The 16257-nt window shown below is 38.8% G+C and overlaps 1 protein-coding gene across 2 annotated transcripts in view; it reads left to right on the top strand.

Moving 5' to 3' along the window:
• The window catches only part of dennd1b (DENN/MADD domain containing 1B), a 138883-nt gene that overhangs the window by 84919 nt on the left and 37707 nt on the right, over window positions 1–16257 (top strand). For both annotated transcript variants that reach the window (XM_032571735.1, XM_032571734.1), the window contains 2 exons: window positions 961–1062; window positions 13802–13927. In XM_032571735.1, the coding sequence (XP_032427626.1) occupies window positions 961–1062; window positions 13802–13927 (228 nt within the window). The remainder of the gene's footprint in view (window positions 1–960; window positions 1063–13801; window positions 13928–16257) is intronic.

Consider the following 16257-nt stretch of genomic DNA (forward strand, 5'->3'; position numbering starts at 1 on the left):
CTTCCAACTCGTTCTCAACATTGACTCTTACTAAACCTTAGTCATGGTGTTTTAACCCTTTTCAGACTGATAGATGTTAATGTCTCATCTGCTTTTGAACGTAACCAAGATCAGGGCATGATCTGTTCTTTCTGATCTATTAGCCTATAGACTCTGTTTAAGTAACTGGTGTAGCTGTAGCAGTAAACAAAAATATAGGCAATCTCATGTAGTTTATTCACTAACAGTGGGGGGTGGATGGCTATTTTTCCTTTTGACAAATTAAATTATCTTTTGGAAATTTTTGATGAACTTACTTCTGTTATTTCACTTTGATATTAAAATGTGAACATTTAGTTGGGATTTAGGTAGTCTCTGTAATACATAAAAGCATCAAACAGGCCTTGTATGTTAATGTAGAATTATGCCGTTTAAGAAGAGCTTTGGACATTATAGACAAAAATATTTGTTGTTATAGAAGAAAACTTATAAATTATTATCTATTATTAGTTCTGCTAAAATTAGGGCTGCTTTCAAATTTCAAGTTTCAGATTTTTGCTATTTTTTTATGTGTTATTGTCAAAATTTGAGGAATGCTTCTTTCATAACAGGAAATAACAATAAACAAGTTCATAAAATAATAACTTTATAACACAATGTTTCACGATTTAACTTGAAAAATATTTTTTTTGTACCAGAAAACCCCCTATTTGTTGCAATAATCTGCATTTTCCATCCCAGCTTTCATGTGTCTCGGGATGTTCTCCCAGCCGTCTTTCCCTTTTGCTGTTTGTTTCAGGTGATCACAGAATCATTCCTCATTAAGTCGAGTTTTGCATGCTTGTGCTGTGACTCAACAGACAGTGGAATAAGACAGACACACGCAGTTCCAGTCCCTGCGTTTTTCCAAACTCGATATATTATGAAGTTTTCATTCTGTTCACAGCTGCTATAGATCACACTACACATTTTGTCTTATAGAGGGTACGCAGTCGATCACTGGAGGATGTGGTCATTCTGAATGTGGACACAAACACCCTGGAGACCCCGTTTGATGACCTGCATAACCTGCCCAGCGATGTGGTGAGAAACACACAACCGTCTCCAACATCTCAGCCTTTTATTGTGTCATTCCACATGCAACACATCAAGGTTATTTTCCCTCTCTCCTTCCGACGTAATCTCGCTCTCACATCTCTGCCCACATGTGCACGCAGATCCACGCGCACACCCACATCCAGAAACTTGTCAAAGTACAGCGCTGTCCCCTCCCCACATCATTAATGACTGCAGCTCTGGCTTCTCAGATTGTGGCTGTCTAAAGTAAACTCCCGTCGCGTCGTATGACGCTTGAAGGCAAACAGCATTCCCCGACCATCAGAGGCATGTGGGAAAATGTGAAACTCCCTTCCCTTCATCTTCATCCATTCTAATCATTATTTCACAAAGTCTTGCGTTGCTGCCTGCCCACTGGCACGTTTCTGAGAGATAGGGGGAGGGAACGAGGCAGAGGAAAGAAAAGAAAAGGCAGAGATGGGTGATTTTGTAGGGGGGGAGAGAGTGGGTAGAAAGGGTCCAATTACCAGTGTGGGCAGTGAAGCCACCTGCCAGCGCATCGTCTCTTTAATTAATGGAGCGCTGACGCTGGTCAGTGCTACAGGAAGCATCGCCGTGGCGTCAGGGTCACTCACACTTTTACACACACATCCACAGCAACAAGGAAACAACACATGCGCTTGTCTCCCCTGTCTTGGTGGAAGAAGGAATCTGTTTGTTTAGTTGGTCTTCACAGTGTGTGTATTAAAGCTCCTCTGTGAGGCGCTGGGATCCCAGCTGAGGCGGTGGATGCACTATTACCCACGCTGCTAACAGCATACGCTCAGGTTCCACTGCCTACTGGACTCCTTCCCCCAGCAGCACTACATAATTCAACCCACTGCCCAGCAGACCCCAGACCTGCTCACACTCCCACACTTCTCTGGTTCTCCTGATTTAGCACTGCTCTGCCAACATTGACTGCTAGCGCGTACGAACGTCTCTTTACCTCGTGAGTTCTTTTCTCCACTTTATAACATTTTCTGCCGACTTTCAATCCTGCCTGCCTTATTGCTTTCCCGGCTGCTCGGGTTTCATGGCACCTGTCTGCCTACGTGTCTCTCTCGCAGTACTTCCCGCCAACCTGGACGTCTCTTGCACCCGCTGTTTGCTTTCTCATACTTCTCTGCCTGTGTGCCTGTCTGGCTGCAGTACCGTCTTCTCACTTCCTGCCTGCTCGCTTCTCTGCACCTGGGGACTGAAGCCCTAAATTAAATTGCAAACTGAGTTTGTCATAAAAAGAGTGGAGGCTTTTGAAAAGCGACAGAAGCAGAGAGAAAAGCCTTTGTCTTTTTTGCTGTGTGATAAATTAAGTGGCAGGCTCAGTGCCTTTTTCGCTTTGATCCCCTGCTCACCAATTTTTCTTGACTAATGACAGAACATAGCTCGCATATCATGTCAAATTACAGCACCTGAAACAGAAACTTTGCTGGCATTAATATATTTATCAGAACAAATTGTTGTTGTTGTTTTTTATTCCCATACAAGTTTTTTTCTCTCCCTCCTGTCTCCTCTTATCTATTCACAGAGGCTAGTAGATTAATAACAAAGCGAGCAGGTACTAATTGAGTGGAATTCCAGGTCTCTTGTTAGTTAGCTTGTTAGTGATGAGGACATGCCACATGGCATTTGATGTTGGTGTTTCCACACAAGATGTTACAGGCATTGTGCTGTTTACTGAACTGGGGCCTGATTTCCTTATTAATGCTTGCGCTTCTCTGTCTCCACGTCATTTCATAGCTATTAAAAAACGCCTTTTATTTCTCTCCAGTTCTCACTGTAACACCGGCTACTTAACACTCAAGTTTATTCAGAGTGAAGCCCCAGGCCTGAGACCTAAGGAGTCGCAGTGATCCTCACTCGCAAACCCCCGGCGTCACTTTCTAAGAATATATGCAGCACGACATGAATTAAAAGGTAAAGGCTACAGGCAAAATGTGTCTGTGTCCAACCGTGATGGAAAACAAAATGCCTCTGATGTTGATTTAAACAAACCTTTAGAGATCCTTGTAATTACGGCAGCGCAGGCTGTGAGCACATGTGGACTTGGTTAGGCAGCCCGGCTGACCAGTGGCCGTGCTTTTAGCAGGTTCAGAGTTCACAGTTGTCCTGAATTAGCCGCTCCCTTTCAGACGGGACCCCTAGCCCAGCTCCACAAGTGCCCGCCCCATAACGGCCTTTTCTCACAGTTTCACACATAATATTTCACATTTATTGACTATTACAAATTCTAGTAAGCTGGTAGCGGTTCTGTTTTGCAAAGGAAGGCCAGATCTATTGAGAGAGTAATTATTAAGGGGTGCAAAAGGAAGCCGTGATCTTCTGAGATTAACTTTGAGAATTAAATTACTGATTTATTATTATTATTATTGTTATCTGAACTCATTCATTTAAAAAGAACATATCCAAAAGGAGCAGGAGGAAGCTAAATTATTCGTACATCCAACCTGTTCTGTTGACTTCCTTTTTTTTAATTTCCTGTTTGCTTCACACATTTTGTTATTTTAATCACATTTATACATGTGCATACAATACATGACTTAATTTCTACCGACATATAAATCCACATAAATGAACAAAAATATAAACAGTATGAAGCTCAAAATTTTTTATACCCCTGAAACGTTTAAAGTAAGACTTTAATTTTACTGACATGTTTCTTCTGGATTCTGAATCTGATGGAGAATCTGCAGAGTGATGTAATAATTAGGGTGATGGCAAAGAGGTTTTCCCATCTCACACACTTGGTGCTAATCACCACAAAGGAATCGTCAAAATATTTGTGGAAACCTGGTCAGCAATTATGTATAGAGTTTCATAGCTGTGATCCCACAGCTACAGAGATTTATCCATTGGTTATTGAGAAGGGTATAAATAATTTTCAACATTCCATTTTTTATATAAAATGTAAATGATAACAACATGAGTTTATTTTTAAAAATAAAATTTCCTTTTAGATGGTTTCTGGATAGGCTCATCTTATATCAGGTACAACTTCTTGGTTAAATGATATTAATTTTAAATCTAAAACTGTCAGGAGTATTAACACTTCTGGGCTTAACTGTGTGTGTCCTCATTTAGCTATTCTGTGTTGCATATTTAGTAACCATATGAAAACCACTGGGAGTTTTGGGGGTCAAAACCCAGTACTAATGCGGTGGAGCCTCTTTTGCCAGGTTAGCTGTTAGCTTTAGATGTATGGTGCGAATTAAGTTTTGATTAAGTTGAGGGTTTGGAATATGCTGGCAATGTTTAGGGTTAGCTTAAGTGTTTGGGTTATGCATAAATGAAGTAACTAAAATAAACAGAAACCAATACTACGTCCTAATATGGACAGAAATACAAACTTGTGTGTGTATAAACATATATAGTTACATACTTGTGGAAGCCTTACTTTAAAACAGTTTAGTCAAACTTGAGCCTCATTTAGGATCTGCAATTCATCCATTCTGCATTTCAACTCCACATCTAGATTAATAGAAGCATTTTTACATTATATCCTCCATCTCTGTGGGAGAACAACTTTGTATATTAGCAGTGTCCATTATTTTATACGTGGTTACTGCTATTAAAAAGTGAAACTGAGAAGTGAGTTTGAATATTTTCTATTTTAATAATAATTATTATTTAATTTCTATAAACAGTTTTTGACTATGCTTTTTTCTGCAACTTGTTAGTGTACATAGTTATTTTATAAGTACTGCTTCTCAATTCAAATACAGTTAAACAAGTAGACGGTTTGTTTTAAGTGATTTGCGGTACTGACTGTGCTTTATTTTATTTACTAAAGATATGCTTCTTGATCTTAATATTTTATACATGATGAATAACATATACTGTGTTTTACTTAATTACAGCCAAAGCACCTTTTTATTTTGCACATTTCCGAGTATGTTCATATACAGCAGCTCTTTCTTTTAAACCAGATCAAAAAACACTTTGATCTGTAAGCGTTAAAATATTTGTTACTGTTGGAACTCTACAAATGTTTTTTTTTATATTATTATTTAAATAAAAAATCTTGGACACAAAGCCCTGAGGAACACCAAATGAACTTTAATAGGAAATGGTGTCAAATGAATCAAAGATTCATTTGACTGTTTTTGCGCTATAGTTATTTAACGTATAACGCGAGGCTTTGAGTTAAAAAATAAAATAACAATGTGCATATCTGATAATAGTTAAAGGTCAGCCATGCAGATTCTCTAATGTTCTCTTTATTGTGTGAGCAGCAGAGTAGAGCTAGGGTAGTCTTTGTTCTCTTGTTTGAATCGTTGTTTTTTTTTCACAATTATTTTAAAAAAGTGTTGGGAGAAGATAGAGCATTCTTTAAATTTTGCATAATGTGTTTTAGCAGTCCTTTGCATTCCTGAAAACTCGTAAAGTTCAACCAAAAGTTGCAATAGTTTGCTACTTTTTTAATCTTTGTGACACCATGCTTTCAGTAAAATCAGTGTGTTGACAAGCACGCTGAGAAGAAATACTCAATAAAACAAAAAAGATCAAGGTATTTTTGTTGCTTTTTGTAAGATCCACATCTCCTCTCCCAACTGGAGACTGATAAAGTTATAATTGACTTTTGGTTGGTGAAGTTGTTTACCTTGCTAGTCATTAAAACTATCCAAGAATAGCAAATTAGGAGTCGGTTAATTCTGAAAACAAACAGCGTGTGACTGAATAAGGTTTTTATTTGATTCTGGCAATTGATCTCAAACCAATGACAGATTTTTTTCATGTATTATTCTTTCTGTGCCACACATTCAAGTTGAGGAGCTACAATGCAGCTTATATCTTTATTTTCAGATGCTCCCTCTCTCTCCCTCTTTCTCACACATCACAAACCTAATTCCTTCTATTCTCCTCCTCTCTGCCGCTCGCTGCTTTGCTGACACCGTGTACCCATACAATCCTAGCCCTCGTACATTTGATCATTTGTATTCCCAATCAAGGGAGGTGGGGAAGGGGGATTTACAGCACACACTCCTACTTCCTGTATTTCAAGCCCGCATTTGGAGGTTTACAAATGAGTGAGGGGGTTGAGACTGTGTCTGCCGCGCCTCTCCTGAGATCACCTGGCACACTTAATCAAACATCGCGGCTTTAATTTGGGCGCTCCCTTTCTGGGGAGCAACATCTACATCATCAGCTACTACAGAGCGCAGCAGACGGCAGGCAGCGCTCACATGTAGGTGCACAGATGCACTCAGGCACTCCTACACGCTGTCAACCGGGAACGTTCATCAGCGACTCTCGGGTGGCGCTCAGGAGGAAACTTTTGCCACTATTTGTTTGTCCATCTGATCTTCTCTGCGTTTGTTTCTGTTTAAAACTGAGTACGTCTGATCCATTTAAAGTAAAGTTTCTCATGCGATTCGTTGTGGGAAAATGTGGCCGCCCAGCTCACATACATGCTGTACTTTACCAGGAACAGTCCACAGTGTATAATAACAAGCTCCAAACAAAGACTCGGATGTCATTTTTGTTGGCGAGCCGGTATTTTACCAGCTGCAAATGTCAGAGTCTGCTCATTTGACAATTATTTTCCGGGTTGTGATTGTTTTAAACGTCGGCAAACTCGTTCATTTCCCTTCACTGCGACTCCTTGGTTTACTCGTGTGGATTTTAAAAGCTGCACTTCATTTTCACATATAGCTGCTCTGCCGATGGTTCACTCCGGATTAGAAGTCAAAAAAAAAAAAAAGGAGAGAGAAGCAACACCCACTGCGATGGTTATTGAAGCGAGAGATGACATTTAGCTATAGTTAATTATGTATGCAAAACTCTGCCGCTCAGCTGCTATAAGAGGTCAGCTTGACAAAGTAACCCCACACCGGGGAGAAACTCATAGCCCTATTAAAACACACACACACACCCCTACAGCATTTCCTCTTTTCTGCTTTCCCACTCTTCATTTTTTCCTAACAATTACCTGCTTTGCATTAACTCAACAATAGATCAACAATTTCTGTACATTGTAATTGATCTCATCTTGTTTCTTTTCATTCACGCACATTATTTCCATTGAAATTATGTTTTAAATGCTTATGCTTAAAACTAAAAATAGATATACTCCATTCCATTATTTTATCCAATAATCCCTTCTACTGTGCAGCTTAACAAATAGGGAAAAGGTTAATTGGGAGATAAAATTATGAAATCTAATATTAATCTTTAGTTTAATGAATGAATCTGTTTCATAGACTTCCGAGTCCCATGCTCTTTGTGTGCATGTATACATCTGCAGTTGTTAGACTGTGCTGTATGTCTGTTCTCTGTGTCTTTGTTCGGATTTGTGTCTGTGTGTTTTGTGCGTACGCTGTGTGTGTACACTTCAGACTGCAGCACATCAAAAGAAAGTGGGAGATTTTCATAACTATTTTTTTCTTTGTAGTTCTTTAATTGCGTCCCCATGGCTTTCTTTCCCTGGACAGAAGCTTAAACAAAACACTCTTTTTGCGAAGAGAAAACTCAACTTTTTATTCCCTTTTTTTCCCCTCCAACAACAGACAAATGTCGGGGTCATTATTTGGGGGAGAGGTTTGCAATGTATTAAAATTGTTGATTATAATTCTAAATTTATATTCAGGGCCTAGTGAATCTTTTTTTTTCTTTGATTTACTGCTTTTTATATGTATATTGTATGCAATATTGTCAGTCAGGGTTTTATTTTTTTCCTTTTCTCTGGTGATAGTTGAAGTTCATGGTTTATGCAAAAATCTCCATATGTTTCTTTTTTTTCTTTTTTAAGCTTTATCAATGCTTTGATTCTGATTTCCTATTTTGCTTTTAACAATTATTGACTGCATTTTAGAATAAAAAAAAACATCATAAAACTTTGAATAATAAATAGGTTTCTGGGCAGAGCATCCTCAAGGCTTTAGTTTACAGGACAGCTGTGGTTTGTATAAATAAAGTATATGATAAAAAAAGCTTTATATCAAACCAGACTGAGATGTGACACCAGTGCAATCACTTTTACACTTCAGATTCTAATGGACCACCAGAGAAATTGTGAATGTGTTGCAGGCTAAGGCTTTCTGATGCTTTTGCCACTTCTTTTTGTATCTTCAAACATGAAACACTCAAAATTGATTGTTTTTAAGCTTCTGTCAATTATTTAAGATGATTTGTATTTTTTCTTTCATGTTTTTATCTGTGAGCTCTGTCCTGCTATGTAGCAAATAGTAAAAAGTGCTACATTTTTAATCTTAGACGGGTAGAATCAACTTAAAACTACTGTATAAATTGTTGTATTAATAAAGGAACACTAGAATGATTCTTTTTTCTGAATCCAAAAACTGAAAAATTTCCTTTTTCTCTCTTGCCTTTCACTCACATCATTTTTTGTATACAAAATCTCTGTTTTTCAATAAATAGATGAATTTAAAAATAATATTTTAGCAAATATAACTGTTATATGAAAAAAGTTATATGATGCTATAATCATTTTGTACACCAAGAAACAATAAATGACGCTTCAATTGTCTGGAAGTATTTTTGCATCATAAAAATGATTATCTCTTTTAAAAACTCATATATTTGTCAAAGGCAACCTGCAAATCTTTATCTTTAACACGGCTTTATTAATTTGTTCAAGAAACCTGCATATATTAAAATGCAAAACATGCACAGCAAAATGCCACCAATATTTATAAAATCAGCCTATCACATTTTTGGTAGTGTATCTACCTCTACATGTAAACTCCACATGTAGAGGTGTAAACACCTCTACATGTGTATCTACCTCTACATGTAATACATGTAAACGGGGAAAATGTCAGATTTACAATGGATTTGTGCTAGATTGACTGTAAACTGAGTAAAATGAACGCAGAATAGTTGACGTTGGGTATAGAATAGAATAGAATAGAAGTACTTTATTCATCCCAGCAGGGAAATTACTTCGCAGTTACAGCATAGAGACAAGACAAGACAAGAGACAAGACATAGAATAAATGTAGCTAACTTTTAGACAAACCAGATGTTGCTTGAAAAGGACTTCAACTTTTCTAAGAGTTAAAGTGACACTAAGTTTTCTTACTGGAATTTTATCAAGCATCATATCAATGACAAGGATGGAAGCACATTTATCTGCTTGTTTGTTTTAACAACAGAACTAATATTAAGTCTTCTTATTGTTGCAACTCGGATTTGTTCTTGCGTTGCACAATCCACAAGTCAGGCTCTGCAAGGCAAGGGGAGTCCATCCAGCTCACTCTTTATGGTCCACAAAACCTTACAATAAACATCTGGAGGAACGGTTTGGTCACTCAATCGTGTCGGAGCTAAAACTTTTTATTAACTGGAGAAGAAGTTTCCTTGAATAAGATTCAGAACCCAAATGAATGGCAGAACTTTGGAATAGTCGCTACACCTCTGTGATGGATTTTGCATAAATGTAAACCCATTTATAGAAGAGGTAAGAGTTAGAAGCAGAAACCACATGGAGACAGTTACCTTATAAAGATTTAGTTAAAAATAAAAAGCTAAATAATAATAATAAAAAAGACTTTTTTGCACCTACATTTCTCCTACTACCAGAAACAGGAATGTTACAAACCAGCCTTACCAAACTCTGATAAATAGACATTAGCAGCTCAATAGTGAAGGAAAAAAATTTTTTGCAACAAAAGAATACTTCTTTAGCAGTATACTTTTTTTGTCTTTTACAATAAATATCTTGTGATATATCTAATATGAATAACTGTGAAATTATAAGATTTTATGAAGTTTCTGAATCTGAATGTATTTTTATGAACCAGTCCAACTTTTTGTTGCGTTGGAACAAACTAAAACCTGAGAAATCTGAAGAAAAAATGCATTTCTAGTCAAAACTAATCATTCAATTTCTTTAGGTGATTTCAAAGCAAATATATCTACTTAATTAATCCTGTGTTAATCCTATTGTATAGTTGTAATTATTGTAGAAATTAGCTTTTAAAATGTGATGCAATTTGTTTTATACAGACACACATGTGATAAGCGGTGACGCTTGATGAATGGCGGTGTGTATGCGAGCGCAGCGAGGCCCTCCATGCGCGCCGACATTCTCGGCCCTTCGCACTCTCCTGTCACCTATGGAGGTATCATCCCTTACAGTCAGACAGGGATCATGATTGCACCTGCTAATTATCATCTCCAGCTGGAGAGTTAAATGGAGATCTGTTCTATGTCTGACCTTTGACCCCGTGCTCTTTATATGACGCACTTCAAACCCTGTTTGGGGCTGTCTGGGCCGGGCCTTAATGAGGCCCCATGTCTGCCCTCTGTGGGCTGCGCGCCTCGGATGCCCCGCTTTCATCCCCGACTATCTTCCCTTGATGTAAATTGAAAAGATCACAGCTATGGGGAGAAGACCTGTACTGGAAAGGCCTCTCTGCATAGATTATGAATATCATAACTCAACAGTTTTTTTTTTTCTTTTCCCCTTTCCCTCAGCCACCCACTCCCCTCTCTTCTGCTGCCACCCCTTCCCTGTACAATGCTATAGTTCTAATTGGACCCAATGGGGGAGTCTCTGCCTTTGATCTCATCACCGCCACTGTGACTTTACACTAAAAAATGTCACTGCCAAATAGGGTTATCACCTGTAGAGCCTGGCCTTCCTCTGATGCCTGTACGCGTCTCGTTAGCTTCACTCAAACTGTAGAAGTTAATTAGTTTGACAGAGCCATTACCGCGGAGGCATACCTGATGATTGTGGCGTAGGCACCACATTCAAGATCCAATTACTAAATACACGTTTATTTCTTTTTTTTTTTTTTTTTTGTCGGGAATCTGAGCGAGAACGGGTCGCGAGGTTTGATTTCTATTAGTAAAAACAAGGTTCGCACTCGCATGGCGCAACTAAAAGCGTTTGATTTGAGAGATGTAGCAATTTATCTGAACATTAGGAATATTTTTTGCCCCAGTCTTTTATTCTTCTTAATTTTAAACTCGTTGCTCTTTTGCGCATTTTTGTGTTATTGAGAAGTAAAAATCAGATTGTGCCCCAGCCTCATTAAAAAGTGTTTGCTCACCCTTTCAGAGCCGCAGTACGGGACTCTGCAGGGTAAACTCGGCTATCCCGTCTGCTCTGACAGTCTTCTGGGTACGCCTCCCCCTCATAGACTGACGACGTGTTCGCTTTGATTCCTCCCCACAAAAAGAAGACAGTTTAATGATTTGCAAAAATAAAAAAATAATAATAAAAATGTGTGATAAGCACATAAACATGAAATATTAATCCCACAAAGGGCTTTACATGAACATAAAAGCATTTAGTAGAATGAGTGAATATGGAGATGACACTTGTTAATTTAACCATGGTAAACTTTCTGTTTGATGCCTGGAAGCATTTTGCGATGGCAGCGTGGGGACCCTGTGGAGAGTGGGGAAAGCCCAGGGGAGTGGAATCAACACTGTTCGTTTTGTCTTTGTCCCAGTTTAAGATCGACATCTTGCTTTCTTCCTTTCTTTCTTTTGTCTCTTAGCATCTCAGTTCTTTCCTCCATGTGTGATCTGCTCAGACTTCCCAGTTCCAGTGATATTGATCTCACCTGTGATTGAAATTAGACGGGGGCCAGGATGAAATTGTCACTGTATTATATCCTTTAGTAAAAATACTACATTTTACAGTAATAAAAAATGTATGCCATGATCTATGGTTAACCAGAAAAGCAACAATTAATAGTAGTGCTGCTAAAAATAATCCAAAATATTGGTAGTTATGGGGTTGGTAACACTGTTGCCTTGCAGAAAAATGGTTCTGGTATCTAGTGGGGTCTTTCAGCGTAGAGCTTTCATGTTCTCCCTGTGTGGGTTCTCTAGGTACTCCAGCTTCCTCCTACAGTCCAAAAACATGACATTGCCCTTAAAGCTGGGTTATGTAGGTTTTACATGCATACATCTCAGGCTTTGCATATTTGTTAAAACTATCACGATGTTGTGACAGTATAATATGAAACAGATGATCTGTGGGGAAAAAATCGAGCTCCTCTGCCTTCTCCCAATGCTCCCAGTACTAACTGCAGAAATACACCATTGGGTCAGAAACAACCAATCAGAGCCAAGAGAAGGATCTTAGCGCTGTCAATCATGCTTGTGTACAAACAATGCAACTGAGCAATAAAATATAAGCCATTACACTTAGAATTTAATTTTTATATTTACCTAACAAAAATGTTTCTTATAAAAATAACAGACAACCCTATTTAAAAAAACTCTCCAAGTTTGAGGTCTTTTAAATAGATATGGTACACGAGAGTTCTGCAAGTTATTTGATTAGAGCAGTAGATTTCATTTGTCCCTCAGCTTTATCTATTATTATGCAAGTGCTGTTTATTGATGGGTTCATAAAAGAATACAAATAAAACTTATGTTTCTGTATTTTACCAGCTGATCGCAAATCAGATCCAGTCGACAGAAATTCAACTGATTCTGATTCCCGATTTAGTTTCATATCTTTACCCATAACTTTTTAAAACTTTGCTATATCTTGACACACATGCCTGATTTAAAAGACAAAATTAAAATGTTTGTTTAATGCATTTTTCTCATAAAAAAAAGAGAAAAAAAAAAGTCTGTCAGCAATAAAACACTCAAAGCAGCGACACACCAGAACACACACCCCCACACGTCATAACGTGGTGTTGCATTGTTTTAAACAGTGACTGGGTTGGATTGCTCAAATTTACAATGCAGTGTTAAATGGAGGAACCAGACTGCTAAATCTAAATGTTAATTTACTCTTTTTCTGGTTTCACACAGCAGCACTGCATGCAAATTTGAATCAAAAGAGTTTTGACTTGTTACCTTAAACACTGTTTTCTTGCATATAAAATCCTAAGTTATTTTAACACAATATTACATATTGCAGAAGTGGAATTGAAGCTTCAACTCTTCATTTCCTTCTGTGCGTCAGCTTACAATTGATTTTTTTTTTTCGAGTAATGTAGAAGAGAAACATGCTTTAGTGTGAAGCTGGTGCAACCCACACAGAGACAGTGACAGTCCCTCGCTACATGACATCACTACCGTATCTCTGCCTCCTCCTCGCACTTCCACAACACAGTCAGACCACTGCTGAGCAGGTGAGGAGAGCCTCTTGACAACTTCCTTCCCAGACTCCCCAGGGCCCGGTGGCCAGGGTGAATCTTTTGTCATCCTGAAACAAGCTCAAGCCTGCTGCTCCTCCACTCTCGCCTGGAGTCCTGGAGACAGAGCCAGGAGAGGGGGGAAATAATTAAAGACGTTTTATGTCAAGAATCCCTTTCTAGAGGGAGTCTGGGAGAGCCAAGAGGGGAGGGGAGAACAGCAGGTCTGGATGGAAGGACCAGGAGACTTGAGACATGGAGGCAGAAATGAAAGGAGGGAAGGTGATGGCGGGGGAAGAAGGAGGGCTGAAGGAGGAAGAGCAAAGATACAACTTTCTATTTCCTCTCTTCTTTACCCTCTCTTCCAACTCCCCCTCCCTCCCGCCCCAATGCGCTGCTCAATTAGCAAAGCAGCAGGTGCTCCCAGCAGCACAGCAGATAAGCTTGAAGGAAAGGCTTTCATTCTTTTCTATCCCTTTTTTTGAGATGACCTGCAAATGTGATACTTCACACCCAGAATAGGCTAGCTGTTTCCTCCACCAATTTCAGAGGTGATAATTTAACTTTTACCCTTCCATGTCTCCCTCCCCTCTCTCCCTGATCCCTGTCTTTATCATTTCCAACTCTTTCCCATCCTCGATGTTTTCCACCAGGTGTCCATTCTGAAGGGCAAGCTGAAGAAGCAGTCCACGGCAACAGGAAGTGGCGTGGCCAGGGCCTTCCTGAGAGCGCAGGCCGCTCTGTTTGGATCGTACAGAGATGCGCTGAGATATAAACCTGTAAGCTCCTTCATCGTTATTTACTAACAGTTATTGAAGAGTTTTCCCCCTCAGTTTTATTTTTTAATTCAGTGTATTTATCCAACATGAAACTCTGTAAATATTAGTTATTGTAACCTCTGTAAAAAGTCAGTGTTTTTTGCAAAATCATTAACACTTCATTCACTCAATAATGAATATGAAATCATGAATGAAATTCGTAGAAAGATGTATTAACTTACCCCCATACACATAAAAAGAAAAATAGCTGTTCAGCTCAGAAGACTATAGCAGACATATTTCAATGGGGTGGCATCAACTAACTCTCTCACTCTTTGGTTACCTAGCAACAACCTGTGAAGTACTTTGTGCAGCAACAGTTTCAGGTTTCGCCACAGTTCCTCAAAACGGCATAAAAATAAAAAAACGGCGTGGATTAACAGAAGATGAGAGCAGTGTGAGTAAATTGTGGATAAAACAGGAAAGGTCACACCACCAGTGTGACAGTATTTCAGTTATTTAAAACAAACAAAAAAAACTAATCAATAATTATTGATTAGTTTGAAACACATTTTCAGTCATATCGTCCAGCCCTAATCTCATGTATTTGCAGATTTTAGCTATTTACAAGCAGTTGTGTCCATAACCCCTATGAATTCCAGGGATCCAATCATTCCTGACATTTCGGATGTACAAATGGCCTCAAACTAAATGAAACATCAGCATAGTTTGACTCACCTTTAAAAGCTGTTACACTTTTAAGACTGTCTCAAAAAATAAAACATCAAGCACATAATATGAATTCATATTCACAAGCTGAAGCATTTTGTGAATAGAGCTGATTTTCTCTTGGTGATGTACAGGACATGGTACAGTCTTATCTGAAGTGAAGTGAGTCGAACTTCACTTGCGTCTGTTAAGGCTGTGGCAGTTTTGACTCAGGGTAAGAGGTGTGTTTTCAGATGGAGAGCAGAGTTAAGGTGGGCTTGTCTGAAGCAGTGAAATGTCAGAGGAGCTGGAAGGAGTCAGGACGTTCCCTTTGAAGATCCCTTTTAGCCACCTTTGGTGTTTAACTCTCCTTTACTAAGCCCCCCTAACATTTCTTTTCTAGATCTTCTCTACTTATCAAGTCTGAGTCAGAGCAGAGCAAACTACACCATGTCCTGTTTGTCAAATAGCGAAGCCTTTGTTCCTTAGTCTTTGAGATTAATTGGACTTTGTGGACTCCCGGAGTCAAGATGCTACATTATTGATGCTGTCTCTCTTTTTCTCTGTATACAGACAGTACACGAACAAACTGCCTCCCCTCTGACACTAGCACAGAGATGCAGTGTGTTTGTGTGTGTGAGCGGCAATTTCTCAGTTCACTCACGCTCACAGTGTTTGCTTGTAGACAAGGTCTGCATAAAAGCCTCCGATTTAACATACATGTTAAAACCTAAACAGAGCATCCAGTTTAATGAAGTTGCTCATAATTTCCCGCAGTATTTGTTGAGTATCATGGCGCTGCTCATTGTTCTGAGCTGAAGAAAAGATCCTCCTGGAAAGAGCTGAGTTGTGCTGAGCGGTTCACAGACCCATATGCCTCAACAGAAGGAGGGGTGTGGATGCTTAGTGGGAGTCTTGCTGAGCTGTAAATGAAACAAAACTGGAGCCTGATAATGAGCTGAAAGGCAATCAGCTGATTATACGGGGTTTTCTTACTCCATCAGTTTGAGCTCGACGTTCTTCTGCCAGGTGTTTCTCGCTATCTTCTGTTAAAAAACTTGCGAAATTAGTTTTAGCCAGCAGGACTATTAAGATTCAGCCTCAGTTAAAGTTTGAACAAACTATTCGCTAATCAGTTCTGAGAGTTAAGCAAGATGGGATCTTAGAAAATGGCCAACGTGTCATCACGTTCAACACCCTCTTTTTTGCCACTTTTGTTTAAGATGTGTTAAAAATCCTTTAAAAATGTCGGCTTTTACCACAGGAACAGATTTACACTCAAACAAGTGAGCTTTAAAATCTTTGTCTATGTCTTTTCTCTGCTGCAAAGTTCAATTCAATTTAACAAATGTCTTCTTGAGGCACTTTACAAAAAAGTCATTTCAATTCAATCCCATTTACATTCCAATTAATCCTACTTATCAAATGGTGCGTTAAGCTCAGTTTGTTATCAAAATTAGTTTTAAAAGGTTTTCAATCTAAGGAAACCCAAGAGATTTCAATGAGTCATTTCCTCCTCCTGGACGAGCATGTAGCGACAGCAGACAATCGCTTGTGTTGTGTCGTTGACTTTAAAGGAATCCCTCATGCCGAACGTCATGCATTTAGTGACAGTGGAGAGGAAAAACTCCCCATTAACAGGA

The sequence above is a fragment of the Xiphophorus hellerii genome, chromosome 9 (assembly GCF_003331165.1).
Source record: "Xiphophorus hellerii strain 12219 chromosome 9, Xiphophorus_hellerii-4.1, whole genome shotgun sequence".
Taxonomy (NCBI): domain Eukaryota; kingdom Metazoa; phylum Chordata; class Actinopteri; order Cyprinodontiformes; family Poeciliidae; genus Xiphophorus; species Xiphophorus hellerii.